Here is a 14,772-nt window from a genome sequence, read left to right as displayed (position 1 = left end):
TTAGGAGCCATTTCATACGTTGCTATCTGTATCCCCGACTAAACATTCCTCTCTTCGAGTCATTAAGTCCTCACACCTGATTTTATTGATATACAGAGGAAGCTCCCATTTACTGAGCTCTTGAAGCATCTTTTCTAGGGATAGAGAGTGAGCTTCTCTGCCGCCTGGGCTTGACTCACGCTGGTGTTACGTACCCGCTGCTGTCGCTGGAGGCACCAAGAGCGCCAGTTACTCTTTGTGTTGGTAGAGAGCCAACTGAAATCATAGACTCATAGAATGGTTTGGGTTGGAAGGGACCTTGAAGATCATCTCGTCCCACCCCCCGAGTCCTGGGCAGGGACACCTCCCCCCAGCCCAGGTTGCTCCAAGCCCCGTCCAACCCGGCCTTGAACATCTCCAGGGATGGGGCAGCCACGGCTTCTCGGGGCAACCTGGGCCAGGGCCTCACCGCCTGCACAGGAGAGAATTTCTTCCTAATATCTCATCTCAATCTCCCCTCTTGTCAATTTGAAGCCATTCCCCCTCATCCTATCTCTCCATGTCCTTGTAAAAAGTCCCTCCCCAGCTGTCCTGTAGCTCCTTTAGTTACTGGAAGGCCGCAATAAAGTCTCCCCGGAGCCTTCTCTCCCAACTCTCCCAACCTGTTCTCCCAGCAGAGGGGCTCCAGCCCTCACAGCATCTTCATGGCCTCCTCTGGACCTGCTCCAACAGGTCCAACAGACCAGTGGCTCTTGGGCTGCAGAGGGACCTTCAGAGATCATCCAGTCCCACCCCCTGCCAGAGCAGGGGCACCCAGAGCAGGTTGCACAGGAACGCGTCCAGGCGGGTTTGGAATGTCTCCAGAGATGGAGACTCCCCCACCCCCCCGGGCAGCCTGTGCCAGTGTTCTGCCACCCTCAAGGTAAAGAAGTTCCTCCTCATGTTTAGGTGGAACTTCCTATACTCAAGTTTGTGCCTGTTCCCTCTTGTCCTGTCACTGGGCACCGCCGAAAAGAGCCTGTCTCCATCCTCCTGGCACCCACCCTTTAAGTATTTATAAGTGTTGATCAGGTCCCCCCTCAACCGTCTTTTTTCAAGGCTAAAGAGACCCCATTCCCTCAGTCTTTCTTCATAAGAGAGGTGTTCCTCAGCTTAACGCCCTAGTTTGTGAAAATAGTCCTTTCCCTCCGCTGATAGCTTCAGCGGGTCCGTGAATTTGTGTGGTCGGTTGTGTAGCGGAGCACTAAAACTCCCCACACCTCCAAGGCCGCGGCTGCCTGAGCTCCGTGCGTGGCAGTTGCCCCCCCTCCCCTCCACGCTCCCATGGCGGCTCCGCGCGAGGGATGTGTCCGGGTGGGAAATCCCATCGAGTGGAAGCGCCGCAGCCTCTCGCGGCTGACAAAGCTTGGCAGACCTCGCGGAAATAACCTTGGAAACTTGGCAGCGTGGATGCTTTGCCTCTCTGTGCCGGTTCTGAGCTGATAAAAGCGCGGGCGAGTGGAAGGGCGAGACAGAGGCCTGCGCATTGCCTTCTGGGGTCACTCGCTGACGCTGTGAGGAGCCTCGTGACGCTCTCTGGGCTCCTCTGGGTGCGTTTTGCTGTGTCACTCTGAAGAGGTGACAGCACTTGTGAAGGGGAGCAGAGAGGAGTCCGCGTTATTCCCTGTTGTTTACGGAAGGGTGACAAGAACGCCCGTTCTCTGACCCTCGTTGAAGCGCACAAGCTGTACGAAAGCTGCAGTGCCCATCTGCAAAGTATGGGAGAAATTCACGGTCTTTTCCTCCCCTTTTTTTTTTTTTAACCACTCAGGGCTGAGCCGGTACTTTCACGAATTCAGGAAAATCGGAGACGGGTCATTCTTCCCTCCATAGACAACATCAAGCAGGACAACTTTGAGGTGCAGCGGTACGAGAACTCTGCCCACGGGTACAGCTGGGAGCTGTGGTGCATGTACATCAGCCCCCCCAAGGACTGGTGGGATGCCGGGGACCCCTCGCTGCCCATCAGGTACGTGGCAGAGCCCGGGGCCGCTCGCTCGCCGCCAGCGAGGCGCGATGAGGCAGAACGCGGTCGGATCAAGGGAGAAGCCGGGTTAGAGGGGGCAGATGCAGTATCGTGACATCAGCTCGCTCAGAGAGGCTGTCACACATGCCTGGAGGGGTTTTGCTAGGGCAAAGGGGTTTGGAAAGGGGGTGTTATTTGGTAACAATATGCGAAACCACTGAGGAAGTATAGAGACAGCGTAGATTTGTACAGTCCGATGTTTAACTGCACGGGACAAAGTCACTTTACCTTAATTAGGGCGTTAAGTTTTTGCAAATCGTAAGGAATGAGGTGATTATTCCTGGGTAATGAGCTGAGCGTGAATTCATGAAATACAGCGCTGCGTTTTCTGGAATAAAACATGTTTCTCAGCCCCTCCAGACCTCGGGGCGGGGGGGATGGACCCTCAGACCAACGGCGGGCGGGAGGGAATGGCTCGGCGCGGGCGGGAGACTGGGGCCGCTCCGGCTGCAGAGGTCAATGATTTCCCCTCGGCAGATCCTGAGTATCAGAAGGGATGCGGCGATGATGAGGAGTGGTCTCCTCTCCGGGTGAATAGGATGTATTGCTCCTTACTTGGTTAGTACGGAGCAGACTTGTCCTCGGGCGTATAAGGGATGTGTGTGTGTGTGCGATTCCGCACCTGACCTGAATCCTGAACTGAACTATCCGTGCTTTGGTCAGTGATACAGTCCCTGGAAGCTGAAATTAGGTCTGTTCCCATTTATGGAGAGACCTGGTTTATTCCTTTGGGCTCTCTTGTTCCAGACGGCATATTCAGCCATCAGTGAAGGAATTGACGGTTTATTCTGGACAGGGATCAAGTCTTTGAGGAATAAACAGTCGCTTTATCCAAATGCGAGCTGCTGGGCTTGTTAAGGGAGGGGCCGGAGGGCTGGGGTGTGCCGGGGGGGGGGGGGGGGGGAATCTGAGGGATCCGAAAGCCTTTGCGCGTGAGGTGTACGCAGCGTGGTGCTGGCAGTCCCGACGCCCGCCTGGCTCCGGTGCCCAAACTGGTGCCTCTGGAGGATGGTAGAAGTGGACCGTCTCTGTTGGGATACGCCTCTCAGCCAGGGGATGCGAAAGTCAAGGAAGGGTTGTAGGGCAGAGCAACCTCTTCCGTTTAGGCTGAACTGCTGTGGTTGGGAGAGGCAGTCAGGCTTTGGGCATATGGGATGTCCCCTGTGACTGCCACACCACCCCAGGAGCTTGCTGGGGTTCAAAAACTGGCGGGGAAGGTGCACTGGGGAGACGGGGCCCGCCCGTATATGACATTTAGATGTACGGCATGACTTTCTGTTCTACTCTTCTCCAAGAATGTGGTTTTAATTTCAGTTTCGGTGTGCTTAGGGAGGGCAAGCTGTGGCAGAGAGAGACGGGGAGGGACAGACTTTGGGGAAGTTGGTGTTTGGTGGCAGAGGAGCCAAGAAGGGAGAGACGGGGAAGAGGAGTGAGTGACTGAGGAGGAGGAGGAGAGCTGTGGGCAGCCGAAGGGTTGGATGGCTGTGAAGAGGCGGAGTGGGGAGGTCAGCACCTAACGCGAGGAGGATGGAGGCTTTTAAGGATGTAGCTTGGCCCCAGGCTCCCCAGATATGAACCAGTTTATAAAGGTGGCCGCCGAGGCCAGGAATGTAAATGGGGTCACACGGACGTTGGATGTTTACACGTCTCCAGATCTGCCAACGCACTTTTTTCTCCTTGGTTCAATGCTGAGCGCCAGCAGGTACTGCGAAGCTCCGAGTGAGTGCTGCCCGGAGGTTTTATGTACTTCTGATCTACTGCTATAGAAATGAACGGTTTGCCGTGGGAGTTGTCTTCTGTTGGGCAGAATGTTGTATTCGGTTGTTCCTGAGCTTGTTTTACCTTTAAAAAAAAAAAAAAAAATAATCTATGGAATGTGCTAAAATGTGGACACGGTATTGAGCATCATATTTCTGGATTTAAGCAGATTGCAAACAGTTACTACTTAGGAGGAGCTGGGAGGTGCGAGAGGTTTATCAGTCTGGGGGTTCCCACAACCATTCCGCACCAGTTGCGTTCTTTTTTGGAGACCACCTGGGAGCAGGGGATGCCCCGTGAGCCCTGAGGGTCTGCCCGCTCGGCTCTTGAGCACTGTTGAGTTGAACCACCAATGAATTAGAGATCAGAGAAGGCTTCCAGAGACACTCAACTGGCAGCGACAAGGAGGCACGTCGTGATCATCCGCTTTGTCTTTGTTGAAGGCATCTGTAATGGGGACACCGCTGCCTGAGGCCGCGGCGCGTGGAAGTCGGGGCTCGGGGGGATAAAGGGGGGAAGGGCACTGCCTCCCAAGCGTGCTCTGGGGAAGGGCTTCTGTAACAAACCCAGTAGCCTCCCAGTGACGGTAAATAATTAAGCAACTTCCTAAAATAACATTGTTAACGTGCACTGGGGGAAGGATTATGAGAAAGATAAATGGGTAGTGTCCACAACAAAAAGCTAATGAAAAATACTGTCTCGTTGCATTACGTTGCGTAACCACATACGGGCCAGAAATAAATGACTACAGTTATTTTTTTTGTCATATAATGCTATGAAAACTAGGCACTTTACGGCAATATTTGCATGAAGGGGATAGCAGTGCAGTACTCCATGTAATTATGCATGGGATTAGAGGAAATTCTGAAATTATAGTGTACAGAGGTACATTAGTTTTTTAGAGACCTCTTAGGATCTGACTGGGAGCAGAGTAAGACAGTCTATTCCTTTATTTGGTTTTACTCTCTCGGCACGTGGGGATTCTGGCAGCCCCGAGAGAAGTTCCCCTGCCCCCGAGGGCTGCTCCAGCGCTCTCCTGAGCCCCAGTGTGTCAGCCCCTACCGGATCCTCGGCAGCGGAGGCTGGAGACAGACAGCTGTGTGAATACGGTTGGAGGCAATTTTCTCTCATGGATAATTCAAGAGATATAATTATCCAGGCAAAGAGAGCTGATGGCATGAAACCCGTCTAAAATATGGCCCAGTCTCAAACTGGCTCCAGTCTCCTGCTTCATCCAATAATTTCCCTACAAGAAATAGTCTCTCTTAATGCCTAGGAGGGATGATACTTGTATGCTGGAATACATCTTTTTTTGTATTTTTTTTTTCCCCATTAACATTTAAAATCCTGATACACAAAGATACCCTCAGTCTTAGCACTGCCTTGTGCGTGGACTTCACAGCTGGGCTTTCCTTGCCAGCCTCACACATTTCCTCTGACTACCGCTGCCCAGAAGAGAAAATTGTGATTACAGCGTAATGTGTCGTGTCTAAATTAGCACTGACAGAAGAGGCAGACAGTAAGTGACATTTGAAACGGTCATCATATAGATCCTGATCTTCATCAGCAGGAGCTCTTGCAGAGATGTTTTGATTTCCTAGGTCGAACGGTGCTGATGTGTGTGTATAAACGATAACGTGCTCGCGTTACACACCTGGGCACACTTTCCTCTAGGAGATGTAGGCAGTCCTTTGTTAGTAATGATATACATCAATCAGAGTGTACTGAGAGTCCTGAAAAGCTGCCCGTCGACCAAAAATGGAAGAACACTGACGCTTTGTGTCCTGTGGGAAGTCTAAAAGAGGTCTTTGGAAATGCTGTGAAATTGCAGATTGATGACTTGATCTGGACACGGGGTATCCCAGAGAGAGAGCCGCATTCCTGCGGTCTCCAGGAATGATTCACAGGTTGGTGAGGGCTGGAAGGGCCCTCTGGAGCTCCCCCATCCCACCCCCCGCCAGAGCAGGGGCACCTCCAGCAGTGGCACAGGACATGTCCAGGCGGGTTTGGAATGGCTCCAGAGGGGGAGACTCCCCCCCTCTCTGGGCAGCTGTGCCAGTGCTCTGCCGCCCCCACAGGAGAGAAGTCCCTCCTCAGGCTGAGATGGAACTTCCCATGGTCACGTTTGTGCCCGTTCCCTCTTGTCCTGTCACTGGGCACCACTGGAAAAAGACTGTTCCCATCCCCCCGGCACCCTCCCTTTGGGGATTGATAAGCATTGATGAGATCCCCCCCTCAATCTTCTCTTCTCCAGACTAAAAAGCCCAAATTCCCTCAACCTTTCCTTGTAAGAAAGATGATCGTTTCCCACCTGGCCCAGTGAGTTCCTTGGGGCTTCTTGAGGTCCAGAGCCTGTCTGCTGCAGCAGCTCCGGTGGGTTGCGAACGTCAGTGCCAGTGGTTTCTTCTGCCTGACTTATTTAGTTCATGCTGCATCAGGTTTTGTCAAAAAGCAGCTTTGGAGAAATTGCTGATATCTGGAAGATTTATGGCTAGATGTGCTGATTGCGCTCCAGTTGCAGGACTCATGATTTATAATTACATATGTGAGATATTGATGGCTCCAGGGGTCTGATTCAGGAAAACAATTAAATGCATTCTTGCATCTGTGGCTCTTCAAGAAACCAAGCAAGCAGATAGTGCATATTAAGCAGCCTTGAGGACAAGGGACACTTACCTGAGCATGGAAATTCGGGTTGTTACGCTTTCCTACTGGCAGCAGTTCACATATCCCAGCAGAGAGAAAAGCAACTTGAATCTTTGCTGCTTGGTTGGCGAGTCCATCGGCAGGGCCGTGACCTCACCATTCCCAAACGATAGATTATTTAGAGTATAATGCATTTCCTGAGTTTCTCTCTGCATTTTTCACACTTGGCTGGGCGGATTGGTTGAGTCCGAGAGGCAAAAGCACTGCTGAATAACTCCGTTAGTTAGCAACCCCCCATGATGTGGTGGGGCTGAAGAATCAGAGTGGTTTAGGTTGGAAGGGACCTTGAAGATCATCCAGTCCCACCCCCCTGCCCTGGGCAGGGACACCTCCCCCCAGCCCAGGTTGCTCCAAGCCCCGTCCAACCTGGCCTTGAACACCTCCAGGGATGGGGCAGCCACAGCTTCTTGGGGCAACCTGCGCGGGGGACTCACTGCCCTCATGGCGAAAACTTTCTTCCTAATATCTCACCTAAATCTCCCCTCTTCCAGTTTGAAGCCATTCCCCCTCATCCTATCACTCCATGCCCATGTCACTCCATGTCACTCCAAGTCCCTTCCCAGCTCTCCTGGAGCCCCTTCAGATACTGGAAGGAAGTCCTCGGGTGACCAGAGATGACAAAGAGGCCCCTTTCCCACCGCACGGTGCCAGCTGGGGACCAGCTAGCAGGTTATATTTCACGTCGGATGGGGCTTTGCTCCAGCCGTTTTATGTGGTACTTAATCTTTACTGATGTAGGAAGACAAAAGCTCATTTAATTAGTATTAAGATCACTGCGAGGAGGAAATCGGTTTTGAGAGTTATGGATTGTAAAAGAATAGAAAGGCTGTTAGGTTTGGGTTTTTTTTTAAAGATGAAAATAATTTGAATTAACCCACCCAATTACCTGTTATCTCAGCCTCACAAATGCTAATGGATTTGCTCTTGCAACGTACTTAGGAGAGAGTGAACTCTCATCTCGGTTGTGTAAACGATACAGAGGTCGAGACAGAAAAAACCAGAGAGGTTTTAAGTTACTGAATATGAGGTGAGTGGAGAGAAGCTGTCTAATTCTACTACTGAACAAAATGCTTGCGGTGTTTGATAGAAACTATTCTCAGTCACAGACTGCAAATGGTGTTGAGGTCTCCTTTGGTTGCTCTGCATTTCACTTGCAGTAAAACCATAGGGATTTGTGGTGATATTCTTATTGTAATATGTCTTTTAATATATATTTATTTATTTTTATATATATTAATTCTAGAATCCACTAGCTGTTGTTTTTTCTTGGTGCCTCCAGCAGCCATCCTCCCATGACAGCTTTCAAAACCACAAAAAACTCGGTGTTTTCTTTATTTTAATGGAAAAAAAAAAATGGAGCGTTCTTTCCTCTTTTAGTCTGACCACTGAGACTTCTTCCAGGCAACTGTTTCAGCCTGACATTTTTGTCCACGCAGCACATGCCCAAACCTTGAAATAGCCCTGGGAGTAAAACCCTTCTGGGGGATAACCTCTACAGCGCTGCAGAGTGATGCGGGTGGATCTTCATCTCTGGGACACGTTGTTCCCACCGTGCATCCATGCCTTTGCAGGGATGAGCGTGTTAGGGCAGCACATCAAAACCCCAACAAACAGGTTTAGACAGGCTTGCTTAAACTATTATAAATATTTTCACCAACATTGGAGTACTCGGTGTGGCAGTTTATCCGGAGGCATCCAGCAACTCGGAGATGCCGCGGGCCGTTAAACATAGGTGACGTGTGAGGACAGGGCAGGATTTCAAAGATTGTTTCCTTGGTTTCTGACGGTTTGTTTTGAAAAATCCCAGCCTTCCTAAAAAACTGTTCGTACAAAATGCTGAACGGCTTTAAAATTAGTGATTCCCAACTTTAACTAGCATCTGCAAATGGCAGGAAGATTCCCGTTGCTGTATGGAGACAGTTGTAAGATGTTCTCGCTCCTCTGGCGTAGCTGCTGTGGAAGTCAAGGGGAAAGCTGATTTCCATAGGAGCCAGACGGGGGTTGATCGTGATAACTCGCGTTCGGAAACCTCACCTGGTACGTCTGAGAAGATGCTCGTGTGCAGGTGTTCGCTTAGAGGGATGGGATGTGTTTGAATGTCGCAACAGCTGCAGAACCCTTACGGAACTTTTTAATGGCTTCATATAAAATTTAAATCAAACACAAAGTTAAAGTAGCGATACTGGAGATCCATCTCAGTCTCTAAAGCCCCTTTTCACAAGCAGCTGAAAGACAATAAAGCTCTGTGGTGACCACCCAAGTGCTCTCTGTTCCTCAAAGTCGGATTCCCCTGCAGTCCCCGTACTGGCTGTAGCATGGCCGGGGGGGTCAACGTCCTACTGTCATATTTGTAGCAGAAATCCCCGTGGCCTCAAAGTGCGTCGCATTGGTCCTTAGAGCAGCCTGGGAACATCGGGGGCGTTCTACCACAGGCAAGGGTTGTTAGAGAGCTTCTACGAGCATCTTTTTGTGTGAACATCTGGATAAATCAAACCCCGCCATCCTTACGGTGGCTGCTGGAGGCTTGCGCCGTCCAGGTCTGTGGCTCTTAAACCGACGGTCTGGTCACTCCTGCCTGACAGAGGTCTTGGGAAGCTTCAAAACAAGCCAACAGAAATAAAAAAAACGGATTTTTTTTTTTTTTTTAATCGGTGTTTAATTTGAGGCGGTCTTGTTTGGGCTCAGAATCTGGGAGAGGGAAGATTTTGGTCAGAATCACGACCTCAAACTTTGTGATCCATCTCCAGATTAAATTGCCACCAGCTGCAGAAATACTTTGACAAGAACATTTTCAGTTTTCTCAGTTTGCGTTTTCCTTTGAGTCACGAGGGGTTTTTTGGTGATGATTTGAGGCCACAAATTAAAAAAATCCTTAACATTTAATTGACTTTCTCGATTTAATTTTTAAAGGTATTGGGGAGAAGTGAACCCCCAACTCACCGTACAAAGTGACTTTCACTCACTGGTGTGCTAATCTTAAGCTATTAAACATCAGAGAGATTCCCTGTGGTGCGAGAAACCCGCTGTGAGCTTTGGGTGTTTCGAAGCTCAGGTTGCTGCCGTCATGCCTTTTTAGAATGGATTCTTTGGTCATTTCTAATGTTCCGTAATTTAGTGCAAAGCGTGAAAGAAGGGTGTCTAATAATTTGTAACAGCGTCAGCTTTTACAAGATGAACAGATTTATGTCGGTGCCTGAAAGACTATAAAGCCTCTGCAGATTTAAGCATATGTAGATGGTTAGGAGTGGCCCGTGCGACGATCCGCTGTCTCCACGTGTGTTAGTGCTGCGTCTTATTTTTTGTTTTCGTGAGACTTTCCTTGGGATTGCGAATGTTGGCTGCATCCCGAAGCCGGGGTTGATCCAGGCCTTGGCGAAACGTGGCGAGGTTCCCACCGAACACCGGGGTTTGGGAGCAGATCCTGATTTTTCTGGAAGTTAGAGAAAAGCTTCCGGAGCGAAGGATCAATGTTTCTGCAGCTTCTGAGCGCCGTGGCCAATGTTGTCATCACAGACACCAGCGTGTCATTGTACGGCTGCCGCGGAGGGACCCAGATGGGCTCACGCATGGCCAGTTTGGCCAAGTGACCTTCAAAAGGCAGCATCTGTGCACTTTTTGGGTAGCCCATTCTGGAGCGTGGAGTGGGATTTGGGTGCAGGATTAAATAGCTGCCCCGGAGAAGGCTGTGTTTCTCCTGGGCTGGAGGAGACCCGTCCCTCGAGTCCCGAGCCTTCAGGCCAGCTCGGTGGAGCTTTAACCCCCTTTGCAACCTCGAGTCGGGGCTTGTTTTCATCAAAACCGTCGCTCTTTGCTAAACTGAAGGCGTACCGCAGGTAACGATTCAAGTCTTCCTTTGAGCACCAAAGTTGCAGGAATTCTTCCTGAAGAGCCTTTAAAACTTGGCGAGGGACAATGTGCCTGGGGGCTTGGCCCTTCATGGGGGGGAGCTGAGGGTGCAGGCTGCGGATCCTCCTACCTGAAGGGCATCGGAGTTTATTGATATAAAATGTTGATTTAATTAATTTCCATAGAGAAAGTAAACTGGCCATACTGGAAGCATTTGCTTTTATATTTTTAAAGCTTTGTATAAGAGAAGTGTTTTGATTAGAAAGAAAAAAAGCATGTTCCTGATTTAAAAAAAAAAAATAATAAAATAAATACTTGCTCCGACAGAACTTTTAATCTGCGCCCAAGTCACAAAAACAGCTTTTATTGATGTCAAAGTTGCTTTAGAAAAGGAAAGAGTAAACAGGATTTGGCCTTTAATTTGTGAAGGGTTTTGATTTTTCAGAGGCATTAAAGAGACAGAAAAGATGGGTATTGAATTATTTAACAATTGCTAGTAAAATTAAGCTTCAGTCAGCCTGTTTTCTCTGAAATAATCTTATGAATAAAAACAAAACAATCTGGGGCAGCACCAATATACAGAGCTCATATCCCGCTGACTGAATTGTTTCAAAGTGGTCCGTGAAGTGGTTTTGCAAGTCAAAGCCAAATGAAGTCTTTTCTGTGGTCTGTTCACACTTCCCCTAGGAGAAAGCCGCCGTTGATGGATTAGACAAACGTCTTTTCTCTCCAAATCCGAAACCGAGGGGAAAATATGCAAAACGGAGTTGGGGGAATTTGGCGCTTTGAATTTCTTTCTTCTTCGGCAGATGGCATTTAAGTGATTTATTGGCCCAAACCAATCTATTCTCGTTAAGAAGCAAGTATTTAATGACTTCGGAGGTGGGTATTCAAAACAAAGAAGTGATAATCGAGCCGATCGCGCTCGGCGACAAAATCTAACAGCCCTTCATCAAACAGACTTAAAAGAGTGTTGGAGAGCAAGTGCTGAGGGCTATGATTTTCTTTCATGTACGCTTTAATTCACTGTCCTTTCCAGTCAGTGGCGCATAAAGAGGCGTAGTTTAAATTAAAGGAAAAAGAGATCCTTATTATCATATCCGTCGGTTGAAGCGTAAGAGGTTGATGTTGATGCCTGGGAGCTCCCAGCTGCCTCTGCCTGGGGCCACGGGAGGGTTTCCACCCCCCCGCTCGCCCCCTGCCCACAGCACCCACTCGCTGCTCTGCGTCGGGTACTCTAAATTACATCTTCTCGAGCTTAAATCTCTACGTGCTTTCTCTGTGCTTGTAAAGCACGTAGGTTTGGGTGCGAGCAGCAGGCTCGCGTGTCACGTGCTTCACGGGCGATCTATATCTTGGGGGTTGGCATTAAACCCGCGCTGGGCAGGCGTGGAGGGGCAGGCTGGGCTCGCGTCCGTCGCCTCTCGGCGTGCTCCGTGCCAGTCGCGAGCCCCCGGTCTCGGCGCTGGCGAGCCCGGCCAGCCGTAGTCACCTCTCCTCATCCCGGTTTTCCAGCGCAAACACGCAGGTTTGGAGATCTGCACGCGGCAGAAGCTGGGGAGGGGCAGTTTTGCGAGTTCCTCATGGTTTTGCGGCTCGTTTAGGTCCCCGCTGAGCCCGTCCGTCCGTGGGTTTCTGAAAAGTTACCTCTCGGAGTATCACAGAATTCTGGCATTTCAATTGGATTTCTTAGAGCTTCTCAGAAAAGTTGGAGCCAACGTTGCCAGTTCAGCTGTGTGGTGGCTTTTTACTTTGCAATGGAAGAGGATCAAGACCGCCAACGTCCTCGCGCGGGGCAGCAGCCCCCTCCTGCTGCCTTGGCCGCGCACTGGTCCAGGCTCACGGGCTGGCGTGGACCAGCAGCTCCAGAAATGAATGTCGTGGGATCTTGAGGACCTCGGTGATGTGGAAGGACATCTGATAAGGTAAAAGTCACTTAGCGAGTAAGGGAAGGGGATCAGGTGGCAGAGCGTAGCTGGAGATGTTCAAGGCCAGGCTGGACGTGGCCTTGGGCAACCTGGTCTAGTGGGAGGTGTCCCTGCCTATGGCAGGGGGGTTGGAACTCGATGATCTTCAAGGTCCTTTCCAACTCTAAACCATTGTATAATTCTATGATTTGGGGGCAGCAGAGAGGATGGCCTGGCATGCGTGACAGACGTCCTGGCTGCCAGTTCTCTCCAGTTCATCACTGTCTTCTCCAGTCAATCACAATCTTCAGTCTGAAGACAGGACTTTCCTAGGAGGATTTGTTTTACACTCAGTTCATTCCTGGATCAAGCAGTGGCTTTGAGAGCACTATTAGTGAGGTGCAGGTTCGGTCTCTAGCAAGCACTGCTGTTCTCCACGGTGGGCCGTGCGCACACATCCTACGGATGGAAGAATCACCGCTCAACACGGAGCTTTGAAAGAGACAGCTTGTCTCCAGAACACAGTCCCCACGGCCCCATCATTTGTCACGGGAAGTGACACATCAGAGAGGCTCAAACTTCAAACTGAGCATCACAGGTTGGAATTAAGAAGAGCGTTTCAGGCTTTGACGAGAGGCAGACTCTTGGGTTCCTGGAGGCACGGTACTCCAGGGTGGTGATCCCCCACCGTCTCCCTGCCTCCCGGTCTTGGGGACCATGGGGGTCCTTCAAAGAATAGGATGAGGACTGGCAGACAATGTTTTTTTACATTTGTATGTAAATGAAAATGCTTTAGTTGCTGGTTTTGGAGGCACCAGAGCGCAGCTCTCATCACCGCCTCTCAACGACGATGTGTGGCGACTGCCCGGTGCCCGGCCTTGCCCTGCGGACGGAGAGGCTGCGTAGCTGCCGCAGCGCTGCCGCCTCCCAAAGCCCTGCTGCACAACAGCCTTTCTAGAAGCTTTAGGGAAGAGCATCAGCTGTCCTCATCCGAAAAGGTTTGGTGAGGCGCTGGGTCAGCGCTGGTCCCGCTGCCCCTGCCGGGAGCCCCGCAGCTTTGGCTCGTGTCTTTGAATGCTGCGCAGAGGCTGGGGGGGTGGGTGGGCTGGGGAGGAGTCGTTAAGATTTTGGGGGTCCCCAAATCAGAAACCGGTTTGGCTTCCAGTCCCAAGAGGACCTGAGGAGGGCAGAAGGCTCTTTCAGGGGAGCGGGAGGCTGGGAGCGGAATTTTGCTCTGATGAGCGTTCTGGCTGAGTCTCTCCCCCCACATGATGGTGGAGGAAGGCTGGGTTTTTTTGGTTTTTTTTTTTTTTTTTCTGTGCTGAGCACCATGGTGTTTAATGAACACCTTTCTCAGATCCCAGTTGCCTTGTAGCTGCTCGGCTCCTTAGAAGATGAGCAGGTACTTGCTAATGAGCAGTCAGGTTGGGGTCGTTCTTAGCTTGATCTGACTAGCGCTCGTTTTGCTCTGATTAATGCCTGGGCAAGCTCACCTCTTTTTGGGGGGGAGAGGGAACAGGTCCAAACCTGCTGCAGCCAAGCAAAAAAAAAAATAATAAGAATGGGCTGTGTATAAGGAGGGCTGGAGGCTGAGCTCTGCCCTGGGGGGAGCAGCCCCTCGCCTGCCCTCCAGCCCATCCCCTCCCTTCTTTAGTCCTGCCTTTAAATTTTTGAGCGGGGAGGCAGTAGTACCGCCCTGGAGGGGTGTCCCTGTGAACCCAGCAGAGCCCGTGGCACAGCATCGCTGCCCGAGCGCCAGCGTAGCGTGTCCTTCTCCATCCTTATCCATTCCGTCTCTCTCTGTGGTTTCCCTTCAGGAAAAAATAGTTTGGGAGCAGAGCGGGGGGAAAAGATGCCATCAAATATTGAAGCGAATAGCTGTCAGCGGCGTTGCCTGGTGTTGTAAGATCTCCCAAGTTTGGTAGATGCAGCAAACTGGTCTGCCCGGATGGGAGAACTGGGCTGAAGAGGTTTCGGCGCTGGGAGAAGGTGGGTGTCCTGGCTCTCGCACAGGTCAGGCAGAGGGGTGGACTGCTCCCCGGTGGGCATCCCGCATCCAGATCAGCCTCCGGAGCGCTTCGTCGCTCCCTGGAGAAAGGGAGGCCGAGGCTTGGTAGTCTGTGCAAATTCTTCCCGAAGTCACTGCTCGGAGGTGTTTTGAAAGAGCTCTTTCCTCTGCTCAGCGTTAGATTGATGTCTGCAAAGGCAACAGTCCGTTCTGTTACCGTCGCTGCCGCCACCACCGCCGCTCTGTTTTTCCTTGCAATTAGAAAAGCCATCAATCATTTTCACAAATGTGCACCTTATAATTGCCTTCTCGCGCTCCCTGTTTAGCGGCGGTGTTCTTGTCAAGTCCAGCCCTGGGAGAAAAGAGCATCTGACAGGTTTCCCCAGAGCTCAGCAGAGATTCTCCACAAATGCAGTTTCCACGTGGGATTTAATGACCGTGTGATTTTTGTGCTTCTGGCTTCTTTTTGAGAGGAAAGAAGTTTTGGTGGTGTGTTTTGGTGT

The 14,772-nt window shown here is 50.7% G+C and overlaps 1 protein-coding gene across 1 annotated transcript in view; it reads left to right on the top strand.

The window, feature by feature from the left end:
- The window catches only part of GALNT17 (polypeptide N-acetylgalactosaminyltransferase 17), a 225,474-nt gene that overhangs the window by 88,052 nt on the left and 122,650 nt on the right, over positions 1–14,772 (top strand). The window contains exon 5 of the mRNA XM_082493169.1: positions 1,790–1,987. Within this exon, the coding sequence (XP_082349295.1) occupies positions 1,790–1,987 (198 nt within the window). The remainder of the gene's footprint in view (positions 1–1,789; positions 1,988–14,772) is intronic.

Source organism: Vanellus vanellus (assembly GCF_965231255.1).
Source record: "Vanellus vanellus genome assembly, chromosome: 19".
Classification (NCBI taxonomy): domain Eukaryota; kingdom Metazoa; phylum Chordata; class Aves; order Charadriiformes; family Charadriidae; genus Vanellus; species Vanellus vanellus.
The sequence above is the reverse complement of the archived record's forward strand: the minus strand, read 5'-3'. Positions and strand labels throughout refer to the sequence as shown.